Below are 23,369 nucleotides of genomic sequence, written 5' to 3' on the forward strand. Positions count from 1 at the left end.
ACTGTTCATACAACACCTCCATGAAAAGAATCTCTTTTAAAGCAACAAATCAGTTATATTAATAAAACTGACAAGGATAGTTAATTGTGTAACTATCGTTACATGTAATAGAGTGAAATCTTGGGTCTACTGAAGTCATGGGGACTTTGCCACTGGGTTCAATGGGGAAAGGGTGCCACCCAATAATATTACTATGTATAGCACTTTTCATTCACGGATCTCGAAGCATTTTACAAACATTAATCGACTCAGTCTGCTAACTGTCTTGTGAGACAGGGTGTATCTGCTTTGCAGATTGTTAAACTGATCCACTGGGAAAATAAGGCTGTATTGTACTGCCTTACTCACACTGAATGGAATCTTTCTCAGTACTTGATTTCAATGGGAGTATTCCCAGAGTAGGGCACTACTCAACAGAGTAAGGCTGGATGGCACAATTTGGTGCAAAGAGACTTCCCCAAGGTCAACCAGTAATTCAGTGGCAGAGTCAGACATATAATTCAGGAGAAGAACTGGTTGGGTATTTTTCAATGAATGCTTTTCATCTGAAAATGCTAATTGGCCCCCAATTCTGAATTGGAAGCCTTCTCTTTTGCTCCTCTCCACCAAATGTGCCTTAACTCATTGTTGAATAATCTGAGCTAATCTTACAGCATTGAGTCACATCTTCTACTTCTCAGTTGTTTTTCTGCAATTTTTTGTTCCTTAAGAAAAAAACTTTAGAGATGTAATCTGACAAATCAATGCATCAATTCATAGGTAATAAATTGTAAACTAATGCGCAATCATTCTAAAGCTGAAAATTACAAAATAAGCATAATTCTTCTGAGATCTACAGATAAACCAACGAAATAACTTAGTCAAACTCAAATTAAGTCATTAGCAAACATACCAAAAAGAGATGTTCACTTGCAAAAAGGTCTTTTTTAATTGTATTGAACAGTGATGATTAATATTATCCTCCTTGAAAGGCAGAGGTAACTATTAACAGAATAGATATAGAATAGTCCAACCGATATGACTTAGAACAGGAAAGACATGTCTAGCCATCTGTTTCTATTCCTTTTCATGCTGGTTCCCAGATTCATCCTGAAGGCACTGATTAACAGTGCCATTTAGCAGTTGATTTACCACGTGAGTAGTTTATGGTGAAAAGGTTGCACTTTCAGAATTATTTGTTGGGCAACATGGGTAAAATCTGGGCCTCAAATCAATTGCACAACTTCCAGCAACTTGAATGGAGCCAGAATTTTGCCCTGAGCATATAGCTGACGAATGCAATTCCAAATTTAATTTGCACATAGTGGATCATGGATTTACGCAATCTTTTGGCCTCTTTGAAAAGCACATCAAAAGGTAGGAATCCATCATTCTTTTCTCAAGAAGTATCAGAAATGATAAATTCAAACATTTGTACAGACTTCTAAATTCCCTTCAAATTAATATTCATGGATTTACAAGGAAAGAAATAGTGCCAAGTGATTACCTAGGCAACTACAGTCTAAACTAATCTTACAGAAAAGAATCGTCCCTCACTTCAAGCACTTTCTTGGTATTCTATGTTCATTCAGTCTTATGACTAGAAATAAAATAAAATAAAAAGGAAACCACCTACTGAAGAAGATACTATTTGGCTGCAGACAAAGAAAAGAAAAGAAATAGCTAGACATTTATAGCAGCATAATGTGCCATGTTAATCCCAGGTGTGATCTCTCAGCCTCCAGGTATACATTTGGCTTCTTGTATTTTTATATACATTACATAATCCTTTCTGGCAAGCAGCAAAATATACAAAAGAGAAACACTTTTCTCCTGGTTTCTTTAAAGTAAATCGGAACGTATTAAAAAAACATACAGGATTGACAATTCCTACTGGCATAAAACTGCCACCTTCGTGTTACACAGGCCCACACGTTTACATTTGACTTGCAAGAATATCCTGACATTTCTTATGTATTTTCATAGCATTCAATCACTATGTACTATTTATTCCCAATATATAAAGTTGTCAGCTCTACACTAGGGATATACAAATTGAATCAAACAGATGTCAGGTAAAGGGAACAGTGATCCAAGCCAAGAATGTGATTATTTAAGTTAGATTTTAATGCCAGAAGGGGCCAGGATTTTCATCATCTAGTCTCAACTGCTACATAACACAGGCCATGGAATTTTATCCAGAAATACCTGCATTAAATCCAGTAACACGTGGCTTAATTAGAGACTAGATTTAGAAAGATGTCCATTCGGGTCAAGTATGCTCATGGCAAGTGACACAGACTCTGAGGGCCAGCGTTCCAATGAAAGCTGGAGAAGTTCAGGCATTTTATGCAGTCCAAAAAGTGGATTCCAAATGCCACAATTCATGCACTGCATGGAAACAGAATGCGTGAAAACTTGGGCATTCGGTTTCTGTGTGTAGTTTCAAAGGATATTTTCACAGTTTCTCATCTCCTGAGACTTTTAGCTTGGTGCTGCTGTGACACTAGATTGCTGCTGCTGCCTTCCCTGCCCATCATTAGGGCTCCATCAAATTCACAGCCATGACGTATGTGCCACAGATCATGAAATCTGGTCTCCCTTGTGAAATCAGGCTGTTGTGGGGGAGGAGTCATGGGACTGCTACACTTACTTCTGTACTGCCACTGCTGCTGGCAGCACTGCCTTCAGAGCTGGGTGGCTGCTGACGGGCAACCCAATTCTAAAGGCAGTGCCATTGCCAGCAGTGGTGAAGGAGTGAGGGCGGCATGGTACGGCATTGCCACCTTTACTTCTGCATCAGCTGCCTGCAGCAGTTTCCTGGAGTCAGAGGAGGTTCCCAGAGATGGGAGGAGCATGGAGCCCAGGACAAAGTAGGAGCCCCGCAAATGGTTGGATCCCTCAGCTGGGGTGCTCTGTCCCTCCCCAGGTCCAAGTGCAGCACTCAGGGGGTTAAAGGTTATTAAAGGAGCTAAATGGGGCCTGGGGCTCTGTGTGTGTGGGGGGGGGGCGGGGGGGGTGACCATAGCACTGCCCTGATCACAGTTCCCTGGGCAGTTTGCCCACCTATAAGGCTGGCCTTGCCTCCCAAAAGTGAGACATCCCCCCATACCATACTATCCTTATTTCTGAGCTGCTGTTGGCAGCAGTGCTGCCTTGAGAGCTGGGCCCCACTCATCAGATACAGAGTCCCAGAAGCAGCCCATGCAAGGAAAGAGGAAGTCCTGCCCCTCCTCAGCCTGGCTGGGATTAGCAGCTGGATCTGCCTCCAAATCTGAAGGTGACTACCCAAAAATGGAGACAAAAGATTATATCTGGACCTGTAGGTTGGATGTCAGGGAGACAACAAAGGGACTTGAGGAGAACTGAGGTGGTTAGATTAGAGGGAAAGGAGGATTATTTTAGCTGCAGCATATGGGATGGATAGAAGAGGACATGTGAGGTTTGAGAAGAGCAGGTTATAATAGTCAAAGGGAGAGAAAACCAAGTGTTTGTAGAAGCAGTGGAGAGAAAGTAGATTTTAGAGAGGAAAAAGTGACAAGACTTTGGCAAGTGTAAATGTACACTCTGATTACTGCTCCCCATTGGCTAAGAACACCGTACCCCCTTTTGCATGTGGCACTAAGTCCTCCCAGCCCACCATCTTAATCCACTCATTTGTCTCATCCACGGGATAGGCCTTGTCTTGTAGATAAATAAGGTCTTAGAAGCAATTTCCTTGTACAGCACCTAACACAAGGGGCCTTCACATGATAGGCTGCTGAGCGCAACTGAATAAAAATAAGGCTGAGGTTCTCTGGGTCTGTTATGCAGCAGGTCACATGAGATTATCATAGTGGCTCTGACTGGGATCATACATACATTACTTAAAGTATAAAGGTAGAATGTCAATTTTTATTCTGCCATATTATTAATACGTTTTATAGCCAATATTTGTATTATTCTTAGTAATCAGAAAAATTAACATATTTCATTTCTGAGTGGATTCACATATAAACTGGATTTGCACAAAGAACTCTTCTCATCCCTTTGATTTATGGGAATCCTATCTCCTGCTACTGACATGCAGCCAACTCTGCGGTTGTGGCAGCAGTTCAACAGTACAGAAGTGAACACAGCACCCCAACCGAAGTTACAAGAAAGTAAGCAGGATGCTTTTACTGACACAGGAAAGTGGGCAGGACATCAAGGTTAACAACAATCACTCTTGTGAGATCTACCGTGGAAATTTTACAGCCTGTGAGACAGCTCCTCAACTAGCATAAATCAATGTACCTCTACTGACTTTAATGAGCATACATTGATTAACACCAGCTCATTATCTGGCCCTTTCAGTGAGAAGGATTTTTCTATATTATCTGAAAGACAGCACCTATGGTTGTAGAGCGAGTCTTCAAATCATACTGAAATGTTGCTATAGTAATAAGTCAATGAGAGCAGAGTCACTTAATGAATCTTCAACGAGGCTGATCACATCTGAGGCTATACAGAAACAGCCTATAGAGTTAAGGAATAGCTTCTTTGTTGTTGTCAGTACTATATACCAAAACCAAACAAGCAGAATTGTTGCTGTCACAATGTATTGATCCTGTCTCCATTTTTCTTACTGTAACTAAAGTTAAATTTCTACACTCCAAGCACAACTAGTGCTCAGCAGTCACATTCTTACCACATTGTTTAGAACCAATGTTTACTCTGAGGCCTTCTGTCTTTTGCAAAGAGAGGGGGAAAAAAGGCATCTGTGTTCTATATTTTTGCTGCAGATCATTAATGTAGGAGTTGGCTATGCACTGTATTCCTTACTCAAATAGAAACTGAAGACTAAAACAGACACAGTGTTACGCCAAGCTGAGAGAATTTTACCATATGGATAGTGATATTAGTTCACCCTCTGCAAGTTCCATTTTGTTACTTGAGAATCCCCAGCTAATGGTTTTCTGTAATTTTCCACATATATAATAAATAGTGTCAACTGTTCTTTCCATTTATATCCACGTGCTTGCATACATATAGCACACACGATGTGTGTGCATATAGATTTATCAAAAACATTCTAATTCAAGACAAAATTCTCTTTTTACCGTCATCTCTATATATGACTGTCTCTAACCTTCTGCAGTTATTAGTTAACAAAAGTTTTGAGAGCTCAAATGACTTACAGGGGCCCAAATGATATCTTTTATTGGTCCAATAAAAGGTATTACCTCACCTACCTTGTCTCTCTAATACAGTAGCTTGGGACTGACACGGATACACTACACTGCATGTTACAGTGGCCCGTACACAAAGAACTTGCAACATGTTAGACTGTGTGATATTCACACGAATATGTGTAAAGTATCAAGGCATATGCAGCAGGACCCAGAGTGTTGATTCTATGATAGAGTAGGGACTAGAAGACATGCAGGGATCATTATACTTGCAGCTCCCTGTTTGGGAACAGCCATCTTCACTGTATGATGATTACTGCTATCTATGAGTCTTGGTACTTACATGGTCCCCAGTATTGCAGTACCTGAGCAGATGACAAAGTTCAGTGTGTTTATCCTTACAACACTTCTGTGAGGTAGGGACATGCAATAATCTACATTTTACACGTGGAGAATGGAACTGTGACACAGAGAGGCTAAGTGACTTTGCCCAACATCATAGACGAAGCCTATGGTAGAGCAGGGAATCAAACCTAGTCACAGGGAAGCTCCTACCCACTGCTCCATCCTTCCTCTCTTACACGTGAAATTACTACAGCTTGTACAAAACACTCCACAACTCAAAGCTGAATTGTATTATGCAGTTTCCGTTTCTCTTTTTCATATACTAGAGATGGGCTCAAGTTGTAAAATCTAGACACAGGTTCAAAACTGAACTCTCATGATTAGAAGTAAAGCTGGTGTGAAAAATATACCTATAAAATGTATTTAGAGATGTATGGAAAATATGTAATCAGGAACAAAATTATTCACAGTTTGTAGCCCAACTTCAGCTATATGCCCTCCTGACCCATCAAAACAAAACTTCTACCCACTCATCTCTCCCATCTCTTCAGGGAGATACTGGGGAAAGAGAAAGCTCTAGTCTAGCCACAATGCCATAAATCTGAAAAGACACTACTGGTCCAGGCAATTGGAGGACACAGAGAGATAATTGCTGTAGAAACACTATGGTCCCAATTTAAGAATTTCCTATAAGTGTGTGCTTAAGAGTAAGAATCTGCTTAAGTGCTTTGGTCGTTAGCAGCAGTGATGCAAGGTGTTGCCTTTACTGACTGTGACACTTCTGGCCTAGGAAAGAAGGAACCAGGATCAGAAGTCAATGCATCAGGGTGCTTTTCATGACAATGAAATGCCCCAACCACCAGCTGGAAAAAAGGCTGCCCAACCTTGACTTCTCTGAAGGGATATGTTTCAACAGTTTGAAAATCTTCAGATAAAATAAGTACAAGCTGATTACCCTTCATAATCTGTAGTTATCCCCTGTGGAAGAGGATACTTTCAGCCCAGTAGACCCGGGTGTTTGGGCTTCAGTACTTATCAAAACCTTTAATAAATTGAGGCGCTGTTTCTAGCTGGAGTTTTAACTCCTTCTTGTAAAACTTTTGACTCTTTCTTGTAAAACTTGAAAAGCTGCTTCACCACATAATGTGGTGGTCACCCTCTCCAGTAACAAAAAGGAACCCTTTAATGCTAAGGTCATGCATGTTTGGCATACGTACTGATCTTGTAAATACTCATGTATATGAGTAACTTTCTCAGAGAACTCTCAGAAGGCAGAGCTGTGATACCAAGATGGCTTTAAGACACCATCACACAACCCAGGTTCTGCTTGCTCTATAGCAACTAATGCAAATCCAGGTTAAATTAGAGCATCCCCAAAGGCTGCTCTAAAATAGGGCAGTCTTGCCACAGCTGTGTAGGGGCTGCTCTGCAACCCAGAATGAGTCCTATGGTGCTCCAGCACTAGGGACATTTCCAGGGGCCACTGCAGTTCCTTTATGGCCTGTAAATGCCACCAGAGAGGGGAACATGGACTGGTTCAGGGCCCAGAGTGTGGCACAGTGACCTGGCTGAGGTCACACAGGCAATATGTTGCAGAGCTGGAAAACGAAGCCTGATCTCCTGAGTCCCAGTTCAGTGCATTCACCTGATCATCCATTCTCGCTCGGCAGAAAGTCATCCTTACTCTGCTCATCATTGGGCAAACGGCCAATGGTAAAACTCCAGTGACTTCAGACAGGAGTGGAGTTAAATCAGTGCTGTGCACATTTCAAAAAGCCTCCCCTCTCCTTTTTGTGCTTTATCAATAATCATCTCCCTTAAAAAAAACAACCCTATTAGCCATGGATGACTTGTGCTCAATACCATGCAAAGAAGAGAAAGCTGGCCCAATGACTTGTTCAGTGAAGAGCAGAGATAAGATCAGACCAGACCATTCTGGTTTTGGTTTCACAAACTCCCCACCTAAAGAACAAGGTAGGACAGATCTCCTCACCTGCTCAGAGAGGCGCTCTCAGGCACATGGTACATGAAGACATTCCCTCTGGAGTGGTCAGCCCAGTGCTTAGCCATGCTGATAATGGGACAGGTGATAAAGTGGTCACTGAAAAGGCACAAAGAAGAGAACATTCTCATAGGGAAACAATTATGATGTACCCAGAAAAGACTTTAATCTATTTTTAACAGCTGGCTTCTCTGCTCTCCCAGAATTCCTTCTGCTTCCCTCCCCAGTGGACACTCCCTACACCCATGCTCTACGGGAGAAGGAGAGGGCAATGACAGTCAGCATTGGTTAGAAAACTCTAACAATTATGCTCTACAATCATTCTTTTCCATGCAAAATAATGTTGCATATTTAAAATTTGATACCTCAGGAGCTTGCCGGCCAAGGAAGCATTGTCTCATTGACTCTTGGACTGCTAATGTTATAGATCTCCTACTTCTTACTCCAGTAAGTTGCAAAACAGGTATGGAGTGACATTTTGTGAGAGCACTTAAACAGCTCATGGATTAAGGCTGAATATCTCCCATTCTGTATCTTGGATCTATGTAATTGGGAAGGAATTTCTGTGCTTGGGAGAAGGAAAGGAAAATTGGTTTGGGGTGTCTTAAAAAACCTCCCGTTTGCAGTAGGGCCAACAGACTTGTCAGGCCCCCAGGCAAGGCAGGGCAGCTCTGTGTCCCCAGAAGGGGTGAGGTCTTGGGCAGAAGAGACAAGGCTGGGGCTAGCTCCCCCCAGGTAGCCCTCAGTGCCACCCAGAAGGCACCATGCCTCCCCCACGCCATGCAGGGCTCCAGCAGCAATTTAAAGGGCCCAGGGCTCTCATCATGGCTGCTGCCACATTAGCGGTGATGGCAGCAACTGGGAGTCCTGGACTCTTGAATCATTGGGTGCTGGGGCAATTGCCCCTTTTGCCCCACCTTCTGTTGGAGGGCCTGGCCATTTGACACTGCTTGGGGATATGCAATAGAATGAGCAGTTATCTAAGGGAGATGGCTTCATGGGCAGAGTAAAGATAAAGTGATTCCAGTTGCCTGACACATTTAATGTATGTGGCTTGGGAATTTATCCAATAGAAATCACTCCTACAAACTTGCATTATATCACACACACAAAGACTTCACACAAGACAGTATCTGTGTGTGTGTGTTTGTGTGTATATTCAGCGCTCTCTCTCTCTCTCTCTGGTATGAAAGTCAGAGATGTCAATTCTTGTTCTTTGCAGTGAATGTGCTACTCTTGCTGGTACACAGAGCTTTTACAGGAACTACCATAAGTGAGCAGAGGGGAAAGAATAACGTGAGAGGAAGACAACAATTCATTTCTATATTTAAGCATTTCAACTATATGACCCCTCTCAAAGGTAGATAAATTAGTTCACCAGAATTTATTTTCAGTTCAAAAAACCTCAGCTCAGAGATCATAAAGACATGGTCTGACTGACCACAGCCCTCTTTAAGAGTTGCAATAGGCACACCCATTAAAAACAAAAACCACTCTTCTTCCTAATCTGTAAGCATGAGATTTTATCAGAGTGGATGGGCTTTGAAATATCAGAAGCTACCCCACTATATGAACACTAGTTCTAGAGCAGGGTTTCCTAACTTATGGGTCGGGACCCAAGTTTGGGTCGTCATTACATTTCAAAAGTGTTGCCAGGTGTCTCCTCAGGTGGTTCTGTCCCTTCTCTTCCCCCCATTGAATTGCCTTGGGTCACCAAGTGTTCCTGAATTGTCAGAATGGGTCCCCATCTGGAAAAGGTTGGGAACCGCTGTTCTAGAGGAAGATCCTGAAAACAACTGACCATTAAAAACTAAATTCTGTGAGAGGCGCAGGGAAAGGAGTTAAACCTGGACAAAAATCTTTAAGAATCATGACAAAGCAAATTAAAATTAACAAACTTAGAAATACTCTTAAATCATAGGGCACATGGGCTACAATTTAAACCATGAGAAAGTAGCTTAAAGGGTTATGCCCCCACTAACACAGGACAGAAAATTATAGCTCCATTACATGAAACTAGCCTGGGTTTAAATGTTTACTTAATTATTTTTAAAACCCTTTTCCCCTATCTAGCCATCTTCAATATTTATAAGGTACATGTCACCACCTTCCCACTCTGAATGTTTGCTGTAGCCTGCAGTAAATGTTAAGGTGGAAATGTTGTCTAGTGGTTAGAAAAACAGTTGAATTTTGATGACCTGGGTTCTTTTACAGGATCTTGCACAACTCACTTATCTCTGTGAATCAAAATTTACCCACCTGATAAATGTGGCATGGAGCATACACAGAGTTGATGCCCATGACTGGAGCACCCACAGAGAAAAAATTAGTGGGTGCACAGCACCCATTGGTCCCAAGCTCTCTTCCTTCTCCTCCCTCCCCTGTATGCTGGCAACTCTATGCTTACCAACTCCTCCACCTCCCTCTAGAGTGCCACAAACAGCTGATTTGTGATGTTCAAGTTCTGGCAGAAGCGAGAGAGGTGAGGACAAGGTGTGCTCAGGGGAGGTGGTGAGGAAGAGGTGGATTGGGGGCAGGGATGAAGCGGGGTTGGGACCTGTTGGGGGGAGGGGGGGAGTCGAGCAACTTCTGGCAAGAAGAGAAGTCAGTGCCTATGAAACATGGGTAATAATACCCACTCCCCAAGGAATGCTCTGGGGTTTGTTTAGTGTTTGAGGCAGGCCCTCATATGAAAGATGCAACAGAAGTGCCAAGTTTGATCACTATAATGGCTCCTTGCTGAGGTAACCATCGGATGGCATGAGAAGTGGTGCTTCTTGTGAGGGGCAAAGTTACATATAGTGGAATGTCCATACTGCATTCCCGCAAGTTATCGTAATTCTCCCCACGTTTTTGAGGATTTTACTATTAGAATCCATACTGGAATATGTTGTATGTAGATACTGCAATGACAAGCACCCCATAAATATGACAGACAGATCAACAGACATGGAAGGAAAACATAGTGGTATTCTTGCTTTAAAAAAAACACCACCACCCAACAGCTATCATTTCAAGGAGCAAACTGTAGCCTGCCATCTGCTTCTTGCTTGTTTTCTCCTACCCCTCAATGCACAGACACACCAGGCCAATTCAAACACATTCAGGCGTTGGTTTCTTGGATCAGATTTTCTAAATTAAGCTTGGCTCACTTTCGGTGCCCTCTCTCGAGGGAGTGGTCTGCAAGGTCAATGAAGGTGGACAAGCTAGTGGAAAGAAAAGCATGCCTCCGGTGTTATGCAGAGTGGCACAAGCAGAGTACCATACTATGTAGCACAGACACTGGAAACCAGAAGACTGCAGCTGCAAAGGCTCCTTATAAAAGCAAGCATAAAAAAGCCTTGTCTTCACAATGAGAGAGCTCAGCAAGTCAAACTAACCCATGGCTAAATACATCTACTTGGGAATAAGGAGAAACCTTTACAACAAACTTTGTATGCTAACCAAAGACAGCACAGGGAAGTTTTTGCAAAGACAAAGGTTTTCTAATCTATTGCAATTAAACATGAAGGGTCAGATTTTAGCCACCTTTGCATGAGTACAGTGGAGTAAAAGGTGCACGGAGGGAGCCAGGAAGTACCGTAATTAGTGCTCTAATCTAGGAGACTGGCATTTTATAGTTACTGTGCACTGGTATAAATGACTGTACAAGGTGCCAGGAAATGAAGTGTCAAGCTCAAATGCTGCCTTAGTTTCACTGTCCGCAAAATAGGAGCAATAGTACATAGAAGTGGTGTGATAATTAATGTCCACAACTGGCAAGTATTTCATCAATGCAGGTCCCATTGTTTCCCATAGTAGAGCCATTTGTGGAGAGCTTGGCAGATGGGATACGCTATCTCTTCTCACTTTGATGACATACATATGAGTGCAAAGGCCAACATCTGACTCTCTGAATGTAGTAGGCATCTAAATTCATCCTCAGCCCCTTAAATAAAAGTTACCAGTTTGCAAGTGTTTGACTGTGTCTAGTTTTTTTCAAGGGCTACTGTAAGGTGCTCAGAACTTCTGAAAATCATACCTGTTATAAAGGTATCTAATTGTGCATGCTGTTGGCTAACTTTAGTCACTTATCTTTGAAAAATGTGGCCTAAGAACTGTTATGAGGATCAGGCAGAAATTGATCTTGGGTGAGAAAATCTCTTTTTTCAACCAAGTTATCTTTAATAGCAAAAGGTACCTAGACAAATACTGTTGGAGTAACCTTTTTGGTCTCAGTATTTTTTTTTTTTAGTTCAAAATGCACTTGATATGGAAAACCCATTTTCAAAAAGACACTGAAGCCATTTCACTTCCTCCTCTTGCTACCAGCACATGGCTATTAGAAGTTTTAAAATAAATAAAAGGAAAAGGAAGAACCCCAAACAGGCTATCCTACTGTCAACCTGATCCTACAATCTCCCATTTTCCACCTCTCTATGCATGTGCTTGTAAGGCCCTTCACCAGCACATTCTCTGAATGAATATTTGACAACGATGCCTGTTTAACCCCCAATCCCACAACAGAATACTCAGATGAATTTCTTACCGTGTGGCATTCTCCAAAGCCCGGGAAAAAGAGGCATAATCGGCAGTCGAGTGCTGGAGGGAATAGTACCAGGTAGCTGCATCTTCTATGAAGGAATTGGAGTCCTCTCCCCCGAGGGAATTCTGCAGAGCTTGATAAAAGGCTGTTTTGCTATTGGCTCTTCCTTGACGCTCTTCAAATTTCTAAGAGCAAAATCACGGTCTTGTTTAAAAACAAAAGTTTAACATTCCATAGACTGTACGGTTCATAGACTTAAACCACCCTCTGCAAAATCACACGGGAAGACAGCCATCTTCATGCTGATCTCTGAATTCCCATGGAAGGCAAAGTACTGTCTACATGCCCTGTTACCTCTCTGCTGGGGCTCTGTGGGGGCTTATGGCAAGGGTACAGTATGAAGATGCTGCTCTCTGATGCACAGGCCTTAGATCTGCATCTGGAAATCCATGCAGGAAATGAGTCAGTTTGGAGCATTATCTCTTTTTGAGCCCTCTTCATGGCTACTACTAAGCAGGCAGAGGGGAACCTACCCATTAGCAGTGCAGCTGAACTAGGGGTTATACTGCAAGATTGAGAGACTGTTCCAGGATAGAGGGAAAATCCCTTCCCCACGAATCCCCGAGATCTGCATAGGTGTAAAATGATGCAACCTTCACAATCCTCACCAAAGGCTCTTAAGTAAAGTAGGTTGTTATGGAATAAGAGGGAAGGCCGCTCTTTTTGCGGGCATAAGGATCTTGTGGGAAAGGGGGGTTTTGTGCAAAAAGAAAACATCTACACTGCTTGTTTTTGTGCAAAAACCCCAGCGCAAAACTGGACTGGCAGAAAATATGCAAATGAGATCATGACTCATGCAAATGAGTCCCTCATTTGCATATTTTTTGCCGAGAAAACTCGTAGTGTAGATGTAGCCAGAGAGTATACACATATGATCATAGGTGTAAGAGACAAGGTTTTGGAAAAAAAGGACTTCTTTTCCACTGGGAATCCAGGGAGCGGCATGCAGAGAGTTGTCTTATACCATACCCAGTTTCCTGCCCCTGTGCTTGATCAAACTAATAAGTCCTGCAGGTTTTTGACATCTCATTTGAAGATGTTTTATCCCTTGAGATCTTTCACGTTCTGTTTTAAAATAGCAGCATTTATCCCAAGTCTGGAAACAAAGAGACTTCTCTGAAAAACCTGAAGCAAGAGCTCCTGTCCGCAAGAGACACTTGCACGGGTGCACAGGGGCTGAACTTTGGTAAGATCACTTTAAAACATTCCAGATAGAAATATCCAAGCATCTGTCTTTATCATCGTGGCTAGCCTTCCTGAAACAAAAGAGATCTAAGTCTGTTCAGTCACATTATTATAGGTCCTTATACTGAATATATTATTTTGTTGGCCTGCATCTGGTTCTCATCAAAGAGCTCAAAAATCTTTCCACCACCCTGCACAAAATGTACCAAAAGTTGCAGAAGGAATCATTTCTTTTCCAATAGATACAGAGAAATTAGAGAGGGGGAAAATGGTCTGAAGTAAAAAAATCTATCCCTTGTTGCCATCATAGGATGGTCTTTACTATTCATTCTGGTGTTCTTTCCAGGAATATTTTAAATGACTGTTATCATGAGACCTGAAGAGCTTATAGATTATAGCAGGTGATGGGACAAAACATGGGAGTTGGGGTTTTTGCTTTTTTGTACTGGAGAAGGGCAATGAAGAGAACCCTAGCCCACCCAGAGATCACACTAGCATTACAGTGAATTTGGCCAAGTATTTTATAAAGCACCTAAACTGATTCTTTCTCCACTCATCACTATTTATATATAGTCACAGAGGAGTAGCTGTGTTAGTCTGTAATTGAAAAACTTAAGCAACGAATAGTCCTGCAGCACCTTAGAGACTAACAAAAAATGTTTTTATATATAGTTAGTCAGTCTCTCGAGGTGCTACAGAACTACTAATTTTTTTAAAAAGTTACAGGCTAACACAACTACCCCTCAGACTTCTTAGCACTTGAGTAGCATATGGTAGAAGCAAACCATCAGATCTTCTGTAAGGCTAAATGGTACCCATCCAGTGTTACAATTGTATTAAGAATTAACCTTCAAAGAAGGGATAATGGAAACCAGTGTTCATAGTGATTTTTGTCTTTCAAATGGCTTGTGACTAAATTCTTTACAGGAAACTATTAAGAAAACTTGCTGGCCGCTCAGCACAGCCCTGTTATTGGCAAGATCTCTGCTACGCAGGTCTTAGATCTGCTTAGCGAAGAGATGAAATAAAGAGTGGGAATTAGAGAGTCAATTCTTATCACAGACTGAGCTTCATAGCAGGTTCCCCCACCCCCCCACTGCCATTATAATTACAGACTCCTGCAACGTGTTCCATGCAGGTGAGCTGCTCCTGTGCTCTTGAAAAACCCCACTGACTGCAGTGGGATGTGGTGAGTGTACGGGACCACCTGCACAGATCAGACAGCATACATGGAATAAATGCATAATAGTGCTACCCTTTCTTTCCATCCACCCTACCTCCCACTGGCTCCTGGCTGTACATGACAGCCTGGGTCTGTACTAGGGTGGGTGTACTGGCAGAGAAAAGAGAAAAGCCAAAACTTTAGTCCACCAACCACACAGAGTCCAAACTCCCACAGTGGCTACACATCCCTCCTTGCTATCCATGTGCTATCTATTACGTTCTATACACATACAACATGCATTCGGCATTAAGGCCAGAAAGGACCTTAGGGCATCTAATCTGAGGGTATGTCTGTTGGAACTATACTAGCGTGCTGCTGTAACTCGGCTGGCATAACCCTGCAGTGTAGAGGCATCTTACATCCCTGCGAGCGACAACAGCTACACGGCTGGAAGCATCCAGCCTTGCTGCATGTACAATGGGGGTTAGGTCAGCATAAGTCACTCAGGGATGTGGGTTCCCCCCCCCCCCCACACACTGACAGACATAAGTATGAAGAGCTAACTCTGCACATCACATTGTCACAATGAAAAGAAATATCATTGCACACCTTCTGCTGTTCCCCCACATGCCCCTGCTCAGAGCTGTGGATTTTCACATCCCTGAGGGATGTTTTGAGTGCCTCGTAATCCCAGCGATTACCTATCTCATGGGAAAGCTTTCCCTTCAGCATAGTGGTGATTCACTAAAGCAGTAATTCACAGTGTGCAGCTGAGCTGCACTGTGTATGAAGACAAGCTCCAGGTTAAGAAATAGCTGAAATCCCAAGGGTATGTGGAAAGCATGGGCAGCACCTGCGCCCCCTGTTCAGAGGTTAGCCCCCTGCCCTACTCTTTCAGCCTAAGGTCCCTCCCCATTCTTCCTTCACATGCCACCCAATCTCACTATCTTATCCACCACACATCCCCAAACAGTGCCCAGAGCAGCCCTGAATTCCAGCTGGCCCACCAGTGCCCAAAGCAATCGGGAAGAGTTCTGAGCCCTGCCATGGTCCAGCCCCAGTGCTGCAAGAGGGAGCATTAGCAGAGGTTTTGGGAGGCTGAGCATCACCAGCCTCCTTTACCTGCAACCCATCATGGGAGGGATGGGGAAAGTGCCGTTAGACTTATGTGCTTGCAAGAAAGGACTGCTAGTTCTAAGAACTCACGACACAGAGATTATATATAGTGCTAATGCAGCCACTCCAGGAATTCAGAAAGACAAGGTGAGTGATGTAATCACAAACAGATGTTGGTCCAATAAAAGGTATTACCCTCAGTCACCTGGCCGCTAACCCAGAAAATGGGCAGATACATTTCATTATGGCTTGGTTCCCATGTAGAAAAACAAAATATAATGTAAGTAACAGATACTGCCCTGCCCCCTGCAAAACAAACATTGATGAAAGTTTGGTTGTACCCAGGAAAGCTCATGATACAAAGCTCATGTCACTCTCTAAGGCTACGTCTACATGTGACTTGTGCTGGACGAGGCAATGCAAATGAAGCACTGATTAGCATTTTGTCATGCTTCATTTGCATAATCTATTCCAAGCGGTTTTTGCGCAAGAGGTGTTTGCACAAAAACATGTAGTGTGGACATTTCCCTGGGGAGGCATAAGGATCTTGCACAAAAAGGGGTTTTTGCACAAAACAGACATGGCCACGCTGGTTGTGTTTGCACAAAAGCCTCTTGAGCAAAAATGACTCGGAATAGATTATGCAAATGAAACGCAACTAAATGCTAATCAGTGCTTTATTTGCATTGCCTCTTCCGGCACAAGCTGTAGTGTAGACAAAACCTAAAATGACACAGAACTGCTTTTTATTGTTCCAGATTAAGTGTTTACAATAACAAAGGTTTTTAGACAAGTATCAGAGGGATAGCCGTGTTAGTCTGAATCTGCATAAATAATGAGAAGTCTTGTGGCACCTTATAGACTAACAGATTTCTTGGAGCATCAGCTTTCCACTAAAAATTCCACTACATGTATCTGATGAAATGGATCTTTGCCCATGAAATTTCCACTACATGCATCTGACGAAGTGGGTCTTTGCCCACGAAAGCTGATGCTCCAATAAATCTGTTAGTCTGTAAGATGCCACAGGACTTCTTGTTGTTTATAAAGGTTTGTAGGGTAGTGTGAAGTTAGAACAAAAGTATTGCACAATATCCACATGATCATTTGGGCCACCACCCTCACAGCACAAGTCCAAACCAAAAGGTGTGAAACCAGTGGAGGTGCCTTGTTATAATGATCATTCATGTGTGAATAGTCACAGGAAGGAACAGCTAAAACCCTCTCAAAGCTTTTCCAGCAGTTGCACTAGCTGTGAAGGTACCTAGTGCCCTGCATGAATAGAAAGCTAGTATATGCATCTGATCTGAAAAAATGACACATGGATGTAAAGTGGGTATCTGTGGATTTGCAGGCTCTAATGGTATCAGGACACCTCTGCCTCGAGGCTGTGCCAAGAAGTGAGCACATTTGGAATCCATGATGCCCCTGGCTGGTGTACATGTGGGTGGGATCCAGATGCCTGTACAAGGTTGGAAAACCAGACTTGTGCTGGGCACATTCTGGATGGAAACCCTCCCTTTGCCCTCCCAGATGTTAGGGAGTGTGCAGCAGACCATGATTCATAGAAGCATAGAACACTAGAACTGGAAGGGACCTCGAGAGGTCATTGAGTCCAGTCCCCTGCCCTCATGGCAGGACCCAGCACCATCTAGACTATCCCTGACCGGTGTAACCTGTTCTTAAATATCTCCAGCGATGGGGATTCCACAACCTCCCTAGGCAACTTATTCCAGCATTTAACCACCCTGACAGTTAGGAAGTTTTTCCTAATGTCCAACCCAAACCTCCCTTGCTGCAGTTTAAGCCTGTATATGAAAAGCATTTGCCACATTGGCAACCAGATTGGCAGCGGCTGAGAAGGGGGAGAGGCATAGGCTCTGATAAGATTTCAGCCCACCAACTACACACTCCATGACTCTTCTACACCTACTGATTTTGTAACTGAATTCCTTTCTTTCAGGGTCATTGATGCTGGGGTATGGTTTTGAGAGCCAAGTTAGGAGCAGAATTGCCCAAAAAGCTGGCACAGATACACTATAGAGAACTATATTGTTTCTGGGAAACAGAATACCTTCTTGCCCCTTCAAGTGCCATCTCCTCAGAACCACAGTGCTGTGAACCTTTCCAGTATTTCCCATGCTGGTATTCACAAATCTGCTTCTGTGGTCCACTAAGCCTTGTACAATGAGTGAATAGTAACCATTTCTGTTCACAATCACTTGCCCCTTTTGGGGAGCAAGTACTGGGACACAGATGCCATTGATGGCCCCTGCATTTGGAAGGCCCATCTTCTCAAAGTGAGCTATTATTTCTGGAACTTTTCTTTTGGCAGCCATTTGTGGGTAGTGCCATGTTAAAAGCCTCAAATCTGCACAACCACAGCCCTGGGAGTGGGTTTTCCAGCCCTGAAATGGTTCACAGTGAAACTACAGTTGGTGTTGCCAACTTCCACATTACGATAACCACTCTCTTTCTGGAGTTGAGTGTTCTCACTGGAAGTTCAGTAAAAGTTTCTCACACCGCTTCATGAAGTGTTTGGTTTCCTCATTTGGAATTCTGAAGTTGCTGCACATTATCCCAGGTTTCCAAATCAACATGTGTTCTGCTGCACACAAGGGCTATGTCTACACTGGGGGTTCTTGCGCAAGGGTTCTTGTGCAAGAACTCTTGCCCAAGAACATGTCCACATTGCAATGTGTTTTTGCACAAGAGCATCCAAGGCAGTGTGGATGCCCTATTGTGCAAGAAAGCTCTGATGGCCATTTTAGCCACAGGGCTTTCTTGCGCAAGAAACCCCTGCCACGTGTCCACACTGCCCTCTTGAGCAAGAGCTCTTGTGCAAGAGGGCTTACACTTGTTAGAAAAGAGTGTAGCTCTTGTGCAAGAATCCCTCTCTTATCACACTTTACTGTGAATCTTCTTCTGCAAGAGCAGGCGGGCAGTGTGGACGCTCTGCAGAAGAACGGCAATTCTTGTGCAACAACCCGCCAGTGTAGACAAAGCCTCTCAGTCTACCCACAGACAGCCAGGGCAACACAAGCATTAGCATTTACTTGTCATTCATCCTCCAGGTCAGCCATCTTTGATGCATTAGAAAGTTCCTCCCAAGTCCCATCCAGCATCTTGTAATCACCTACTCCACTGAATAAATGTCTGGCCCATGATAAGGAGCAGAACCGTATCATCATCACACCACTCCATGTCTTCCATCCATTGTAGCATGGGCAGGCATGAGCAGGAACTGCCATTGGTACTGCCCCATCATTTCCCAACACCTCACACCAAAGCAACTCCTCTAGTGTTCCCCTTTGATGCACAGAACGCCTGGACATTACCTCAGAAATGGTAGTGCTAACATTTCGTAACAACAGCGGCAGTGTGGATGTGAGAACGCACATGTACACAGTGTTAAATGCATGTCCAGCACAACAGATGGGGCCATTCAGCATGGATATAGGGAACAAGCACGAGTGTATATCCGGTCAAGTAACTGAGTATGCGTGCCAGCATTGATAGAGCCGCCGACAACTGCGCTGGGGATAAGGGTATAAAGCATTCCAGCCAGTAACAAATCTGCTTCCGCTCATGCAAATAAATATCCTTGTTAATACAACAAGGAGCCTGGTGGCACTTTAAAGACTAACTAGTTTATTATGGCATAAGCTTTCATGAGTTGCAACTCATTTCTGCAGAGGCATGACGGGAAAGAAAAAGAAACAGATAGTAGGGAAACTGATGGCAGTGTCATATCAGAGCTAATTCAATCCGGGTGGATGTGGATAAGAAGGTGAAAAGATGGGAAGTGAAATATTACTTATTGTAATGAGTCATTCCCAGTTCCTATTCAGACCCATTTGGGATGGTATCAAATTTGCATATGAATGCCAACTCAGCAGTTTCAAGTTGCAGTCTGTTTTTGCAGGGTTTTTTTGCTTGAGAATGGCAACTTGCAAGTCTGTAACGGTGTATCCAGGGAGGTTAAAATATTCTTTATTTAGTTTTTGTATGTTACTATTCTTGATGTCTGATTCGTGTCCATTTATTCTGTTGCCAACTCTGTCCACACATCTACCCTAGTGAAACCATCAGCAAACCTAACCTCATCAGCCACACCATCAAAGGCTCATCCGCCTGCACATCTACTAAGAAGATATATGCTGTCAGGTGCCAGCAATGCCCCTCAGCCATGTACACTGGACAAACCAGACTGTCTCTATGCAACAGAATAAATGGACATATATTTCCACTGGCTAGTCAAAACAGGACTACTTTATGAAGGACAATGCTTTGGTATATTTGTATTGAGTCCAATTCAAGAATTATGAAAGCCAAAAAGTCTCTCTCCTGCCAGCACGGATCCTCTTTGTAAATATTTTGTTTAAATGCTGTAAGAGTAGGTACTTCTTTTGCACAGTAAATCTCTGCCTACCTTAATTGCCTTGGCTCTGCTGATTAACCCATCTTGTTGAGCACTTCCAATGAGCAGATCCACCTTCGTAAGTCGAGGACGCTTCAGGGCTGCTGTGAGAGGTTCCTGAAGGTAGACTCCATCAACCACAGGGCCCCAGTACTGAAATGGCCCACTTATAGCTAGGAGCTGTGGTCAAAGGGAACAAAGAATAGTACAGTACAATCATGATCAGGATTTTCAAAAGTGCTCAGTGTTGACTGGACTCTGTTGCCCTTGAAGTTAATGGTAAAACTCACATTAAATAGGAAAAGTGCTGTTCTAGAGATGGGCCGGCCAAGGGACTGCTAAAGAGATGCAGGGCCTTCCACCGGGGAGCAGCTGGGCCAGATTAGGGACATTCCCATCTGACCACAACTTATTTGTCTGTCTGCCTGAAATGATGATTTGAGTGGATGGTCTAACAACCCACAGAACACAGTCCAAAATCACAACAGAAAGGAACCAGAACCTTTGCAGTCATTGACTAACCTCAGTAGAGGAGCCAAGAGGGCAGCTCTAAGGGATGAGGCCCAGTGTTGTACTGTGACTGGCTAACTGGTATTGCTGATACCTCTTCTTTACCTGGATGTGAAGGACTCCACCCGCCAGGCCTGTTAGCATGACACATTTCATAAGCATTACATTAAATGCAAAGCACAATGATCTCTTCACACTTCCTCTTCTGCAGAAAACTCATGGAAACTAGGGGTCTGATTCCCATCTACGTTAAGGCCATTCCCCTCCCTGACAGAGATCACTGAAACTCACTTCATGATACATTTACACTGCCAAAGCAATGCAAATGAGCCTTAGTTTAAAGGAGAATCGGGTCATAAGTATCAATATGCCAAGCCCTGAGTTGGTGGGCATCGGGGGATAACACCACTGAAGTCAATGCCACTTTACACCAGCTAAGGATCTGGCCCAGCATCTGTACATGTTTAACATTTCAGTCATAATACAAAGTCGTGTATACTGCTACGGCGCACCCTCGTCTGTGCATCATTGAGCACATTGGCAGGCAACTGGCGGAGACAGGACAGAATTTCCTCACTGCTGGATGAAGAGCATCCAAATTCATTAGCCAGAACTGACACTTGGTCTCGAGCTTTCTTCTCACTAATCACTGAAGCTGGAGAAAAAGCAGATCCTCCCTAAAAGAGAAAACAGACACCAAGTCAATTGAGCCTATCAATATGTGCTTGGTGCATGGTGCATGGTGAGAAGCTGGCAGAAAAATAACTGCTTTGGAAAATGGAGGGAGAGAGCAGGCCTGGGTGCTAGTCTCATCTCTGCCACATATTTTTGTAAGACCTTTGGCAAGTCACATAATTTATTTGTGCTTCAGTTTCCTCTTCTGTAGTATGGGACAATAATCCATCTCATGGCAGTTTGAAACCTTTAATGGAGAGTGATACATATTACTGTGGTCTCACAAATCTCTGTTAGTGTAGTTTAAGCAATGGCCACTACTTTCACTGAGCTAATGCCATGTATTACCGGTTATTCCGTTTGTGTTATAAAAGCAAAGGATGCAACCAAGATCAGTGCTCCCTTCTCCTTTCAGTATGCAAACGCACAGGTGGGCGTGAGCCTCCCACAAAGTTCTTATAAGCTAACTCTCATACCAGTTAGTCTTTTATATCTGTAAGAACTGCACGCCCAACAATGGTAAGGGGAGCATGATCTGGATTCCTCACTAGTGATGAGGCATGACCAGGAGGATGAGTTTGTTGGACTAACGGGGGAAGTGGGGGAAATCGTCTTTGTTCATTATAGCTTGATGTGGAAATGATCGAGATACAGAGCATATAGAACATTACAGTGCTCTTCTGAATAGCATCAATATTTAAATCACTTGCCAAAGCCAGAGAGTTCAGACAAGAACTACCCAAACAAGAACTCTTGAGTTTCTGGCTTCCAATCCCATGTTCAGAATCTCTCCCCAACACCCTCCTTGCCTGTCACAGCTGGGGCTGTATTTGGAAAACAGCTTACTGGGAAAGGATGTCATGATGTCGTTGAGTAACCACAAAAGCCACTTATTCAAAATGCAGGTATGTTAACATTGCCTGATAGCATCTGACCTACAACATCAGTGCTGGAATACGCAATGACATGGTTAAAAATGACTCAATTCTAATTTCCAAACATTTAGATCAGTTTACTATAATAATTGCTCAGATACACTTCCGTCTTTAAAAAAAATAACCCAGAGAAGCAGATTGCCTCTGCTGATTAGCTTTTTAAAAAATATAACACAAGTTAAATACAAACCTAAACACTCAACCCCCCCCCCCACAAAAATGAAGGCAAAGAAAAAAAATCAAAGTATTTTTAAATATTTGGTCTCTGAGAAGCCATGAGTAGCACTTAAAAAATCCAGATCCATTTCTTTGTTTCTAGTAAGCATATACATGGACTGTATGTAATGAAGCATTCTGTCTGATTCCTGAAGCGATGATCACTTTGCATATATAATCAGAAAGGGACTATTGTTTATATGCTGAGCCAGTCCTGCAAGTTAGCCACCTGGATAGCTCATTATTACTATACTCCTTAGGGTATGTCTACACTAGCTCGTTAATTCGAGCTAGGTAGGCAAATCAGGGAACCGGAGTTGCAAATGAAGCCTGGGATTTAAATATCTCAGGCTTTATTTGCATGTTCACGTCTGCCCGCCATTTTTAAATCCCCCTTACTCCGAACGAACTGCCCGTGGCTACACACAGCAGTTTAAAGTTAATCCGAACTAAGTCCTTAGTTCGGATTACTGTTACTCCTCATGTTAATTCCACAAGGAGTAACAGTTAATCCGAACCAAGGATTTAGTTCGGATTAACTTTAAACTGCCGCATGTAGCTGTGGGCAGTTTGTTCAGAGTAAGGAGCATTTAAAAATGGCGGCCGGACGGGAACATGCAAATAAAGCCCGGGATATTTAAATCCCAGGCTTCATTTGCAACTCTAGTTCGCTAATTTGCCCACCTAGCTCGAATTAACAAGCTAGTGTAGATATACCCTTAAAGATTTTTTTCGTTTGTTAAGTCAAAAGAAAAACCACCATTAGGGACCTAGAAAGACAGTCCAGCTATTTATTCATTAGTTTGGGGTTAGATTACAGGAAGGCTGTATGTAAGCAAAGAACATGTCAAACTATCAAGAGTGCAGAATTTCTGGTCTCAAAGTAGTTACTGTAGAAAGAGTCTATGGGCAGGTCTACACCATGGGTCGATGTTGCCCGAAGGTACATTACTCCCGCTACATGAATAGTGTAGCTGGAATTGACATACCTGAGGTTGTATTGCTGTGGGGTCTCCACTGTTGGGGCGTTGATGGAAGAAACTCTCCCATTGACTTCCCTTATGTTCCTCATTCCAATGGACTACC

General features: G+C 43.1%; 1 protein-coding gene across 2 annotated transcripts in view; it reads right to left on the reverse strand.

Annotated features, from left to right (window-relative positions):
- The window catches only part of TG (thyroglobulin), a 191,930-nt gene that overhangs the window by 7,472 nt on the left and 161,089 nt on the right, over positions 1 to 23,369 (reverse strand). For both annotated transcript variants that reach the window (XM_075920103.2, XM_075920102.2), the window contains 4 exons: positions 20,970 to 21,134; positions 19,960 to 20,127; positions 12,005 to 12,186; positions 7,468 to 7,575 (listed from right to left, as the gene is read on the reverse strand). In XM_075920103.2, coding sequence (XP_075776218.2) covers positions 7,468 to 7,575; positions 12,005 to 12,186; positions 19,960 to 20,127; positions 20,970 to 21,134 — 623 coding nt within the window. The remainder of the gene's footprint in view (positions 1 to 7,467; positions 7,576 to 12,004; positions 12,187 to 19,959; positions 20,128 to 20,969; positions 21,135 to 23,369) is intronic.

This window comes from Pelodiscus sinensis, chromosome 2 (genome assembly GCF_052426305.1).
Source record: "Pelodiscus sinensis isolate ZL-2025 chromosome 2, ASM5242630v1, whole genome shotgun sequence".
Taxonomy (NCBI): domain Eukaryota; kingdom Metazoa; phylum Chordata; order Testudines; family Trionychidae; genus Pelodiscus; species Pelodiscus sinensis.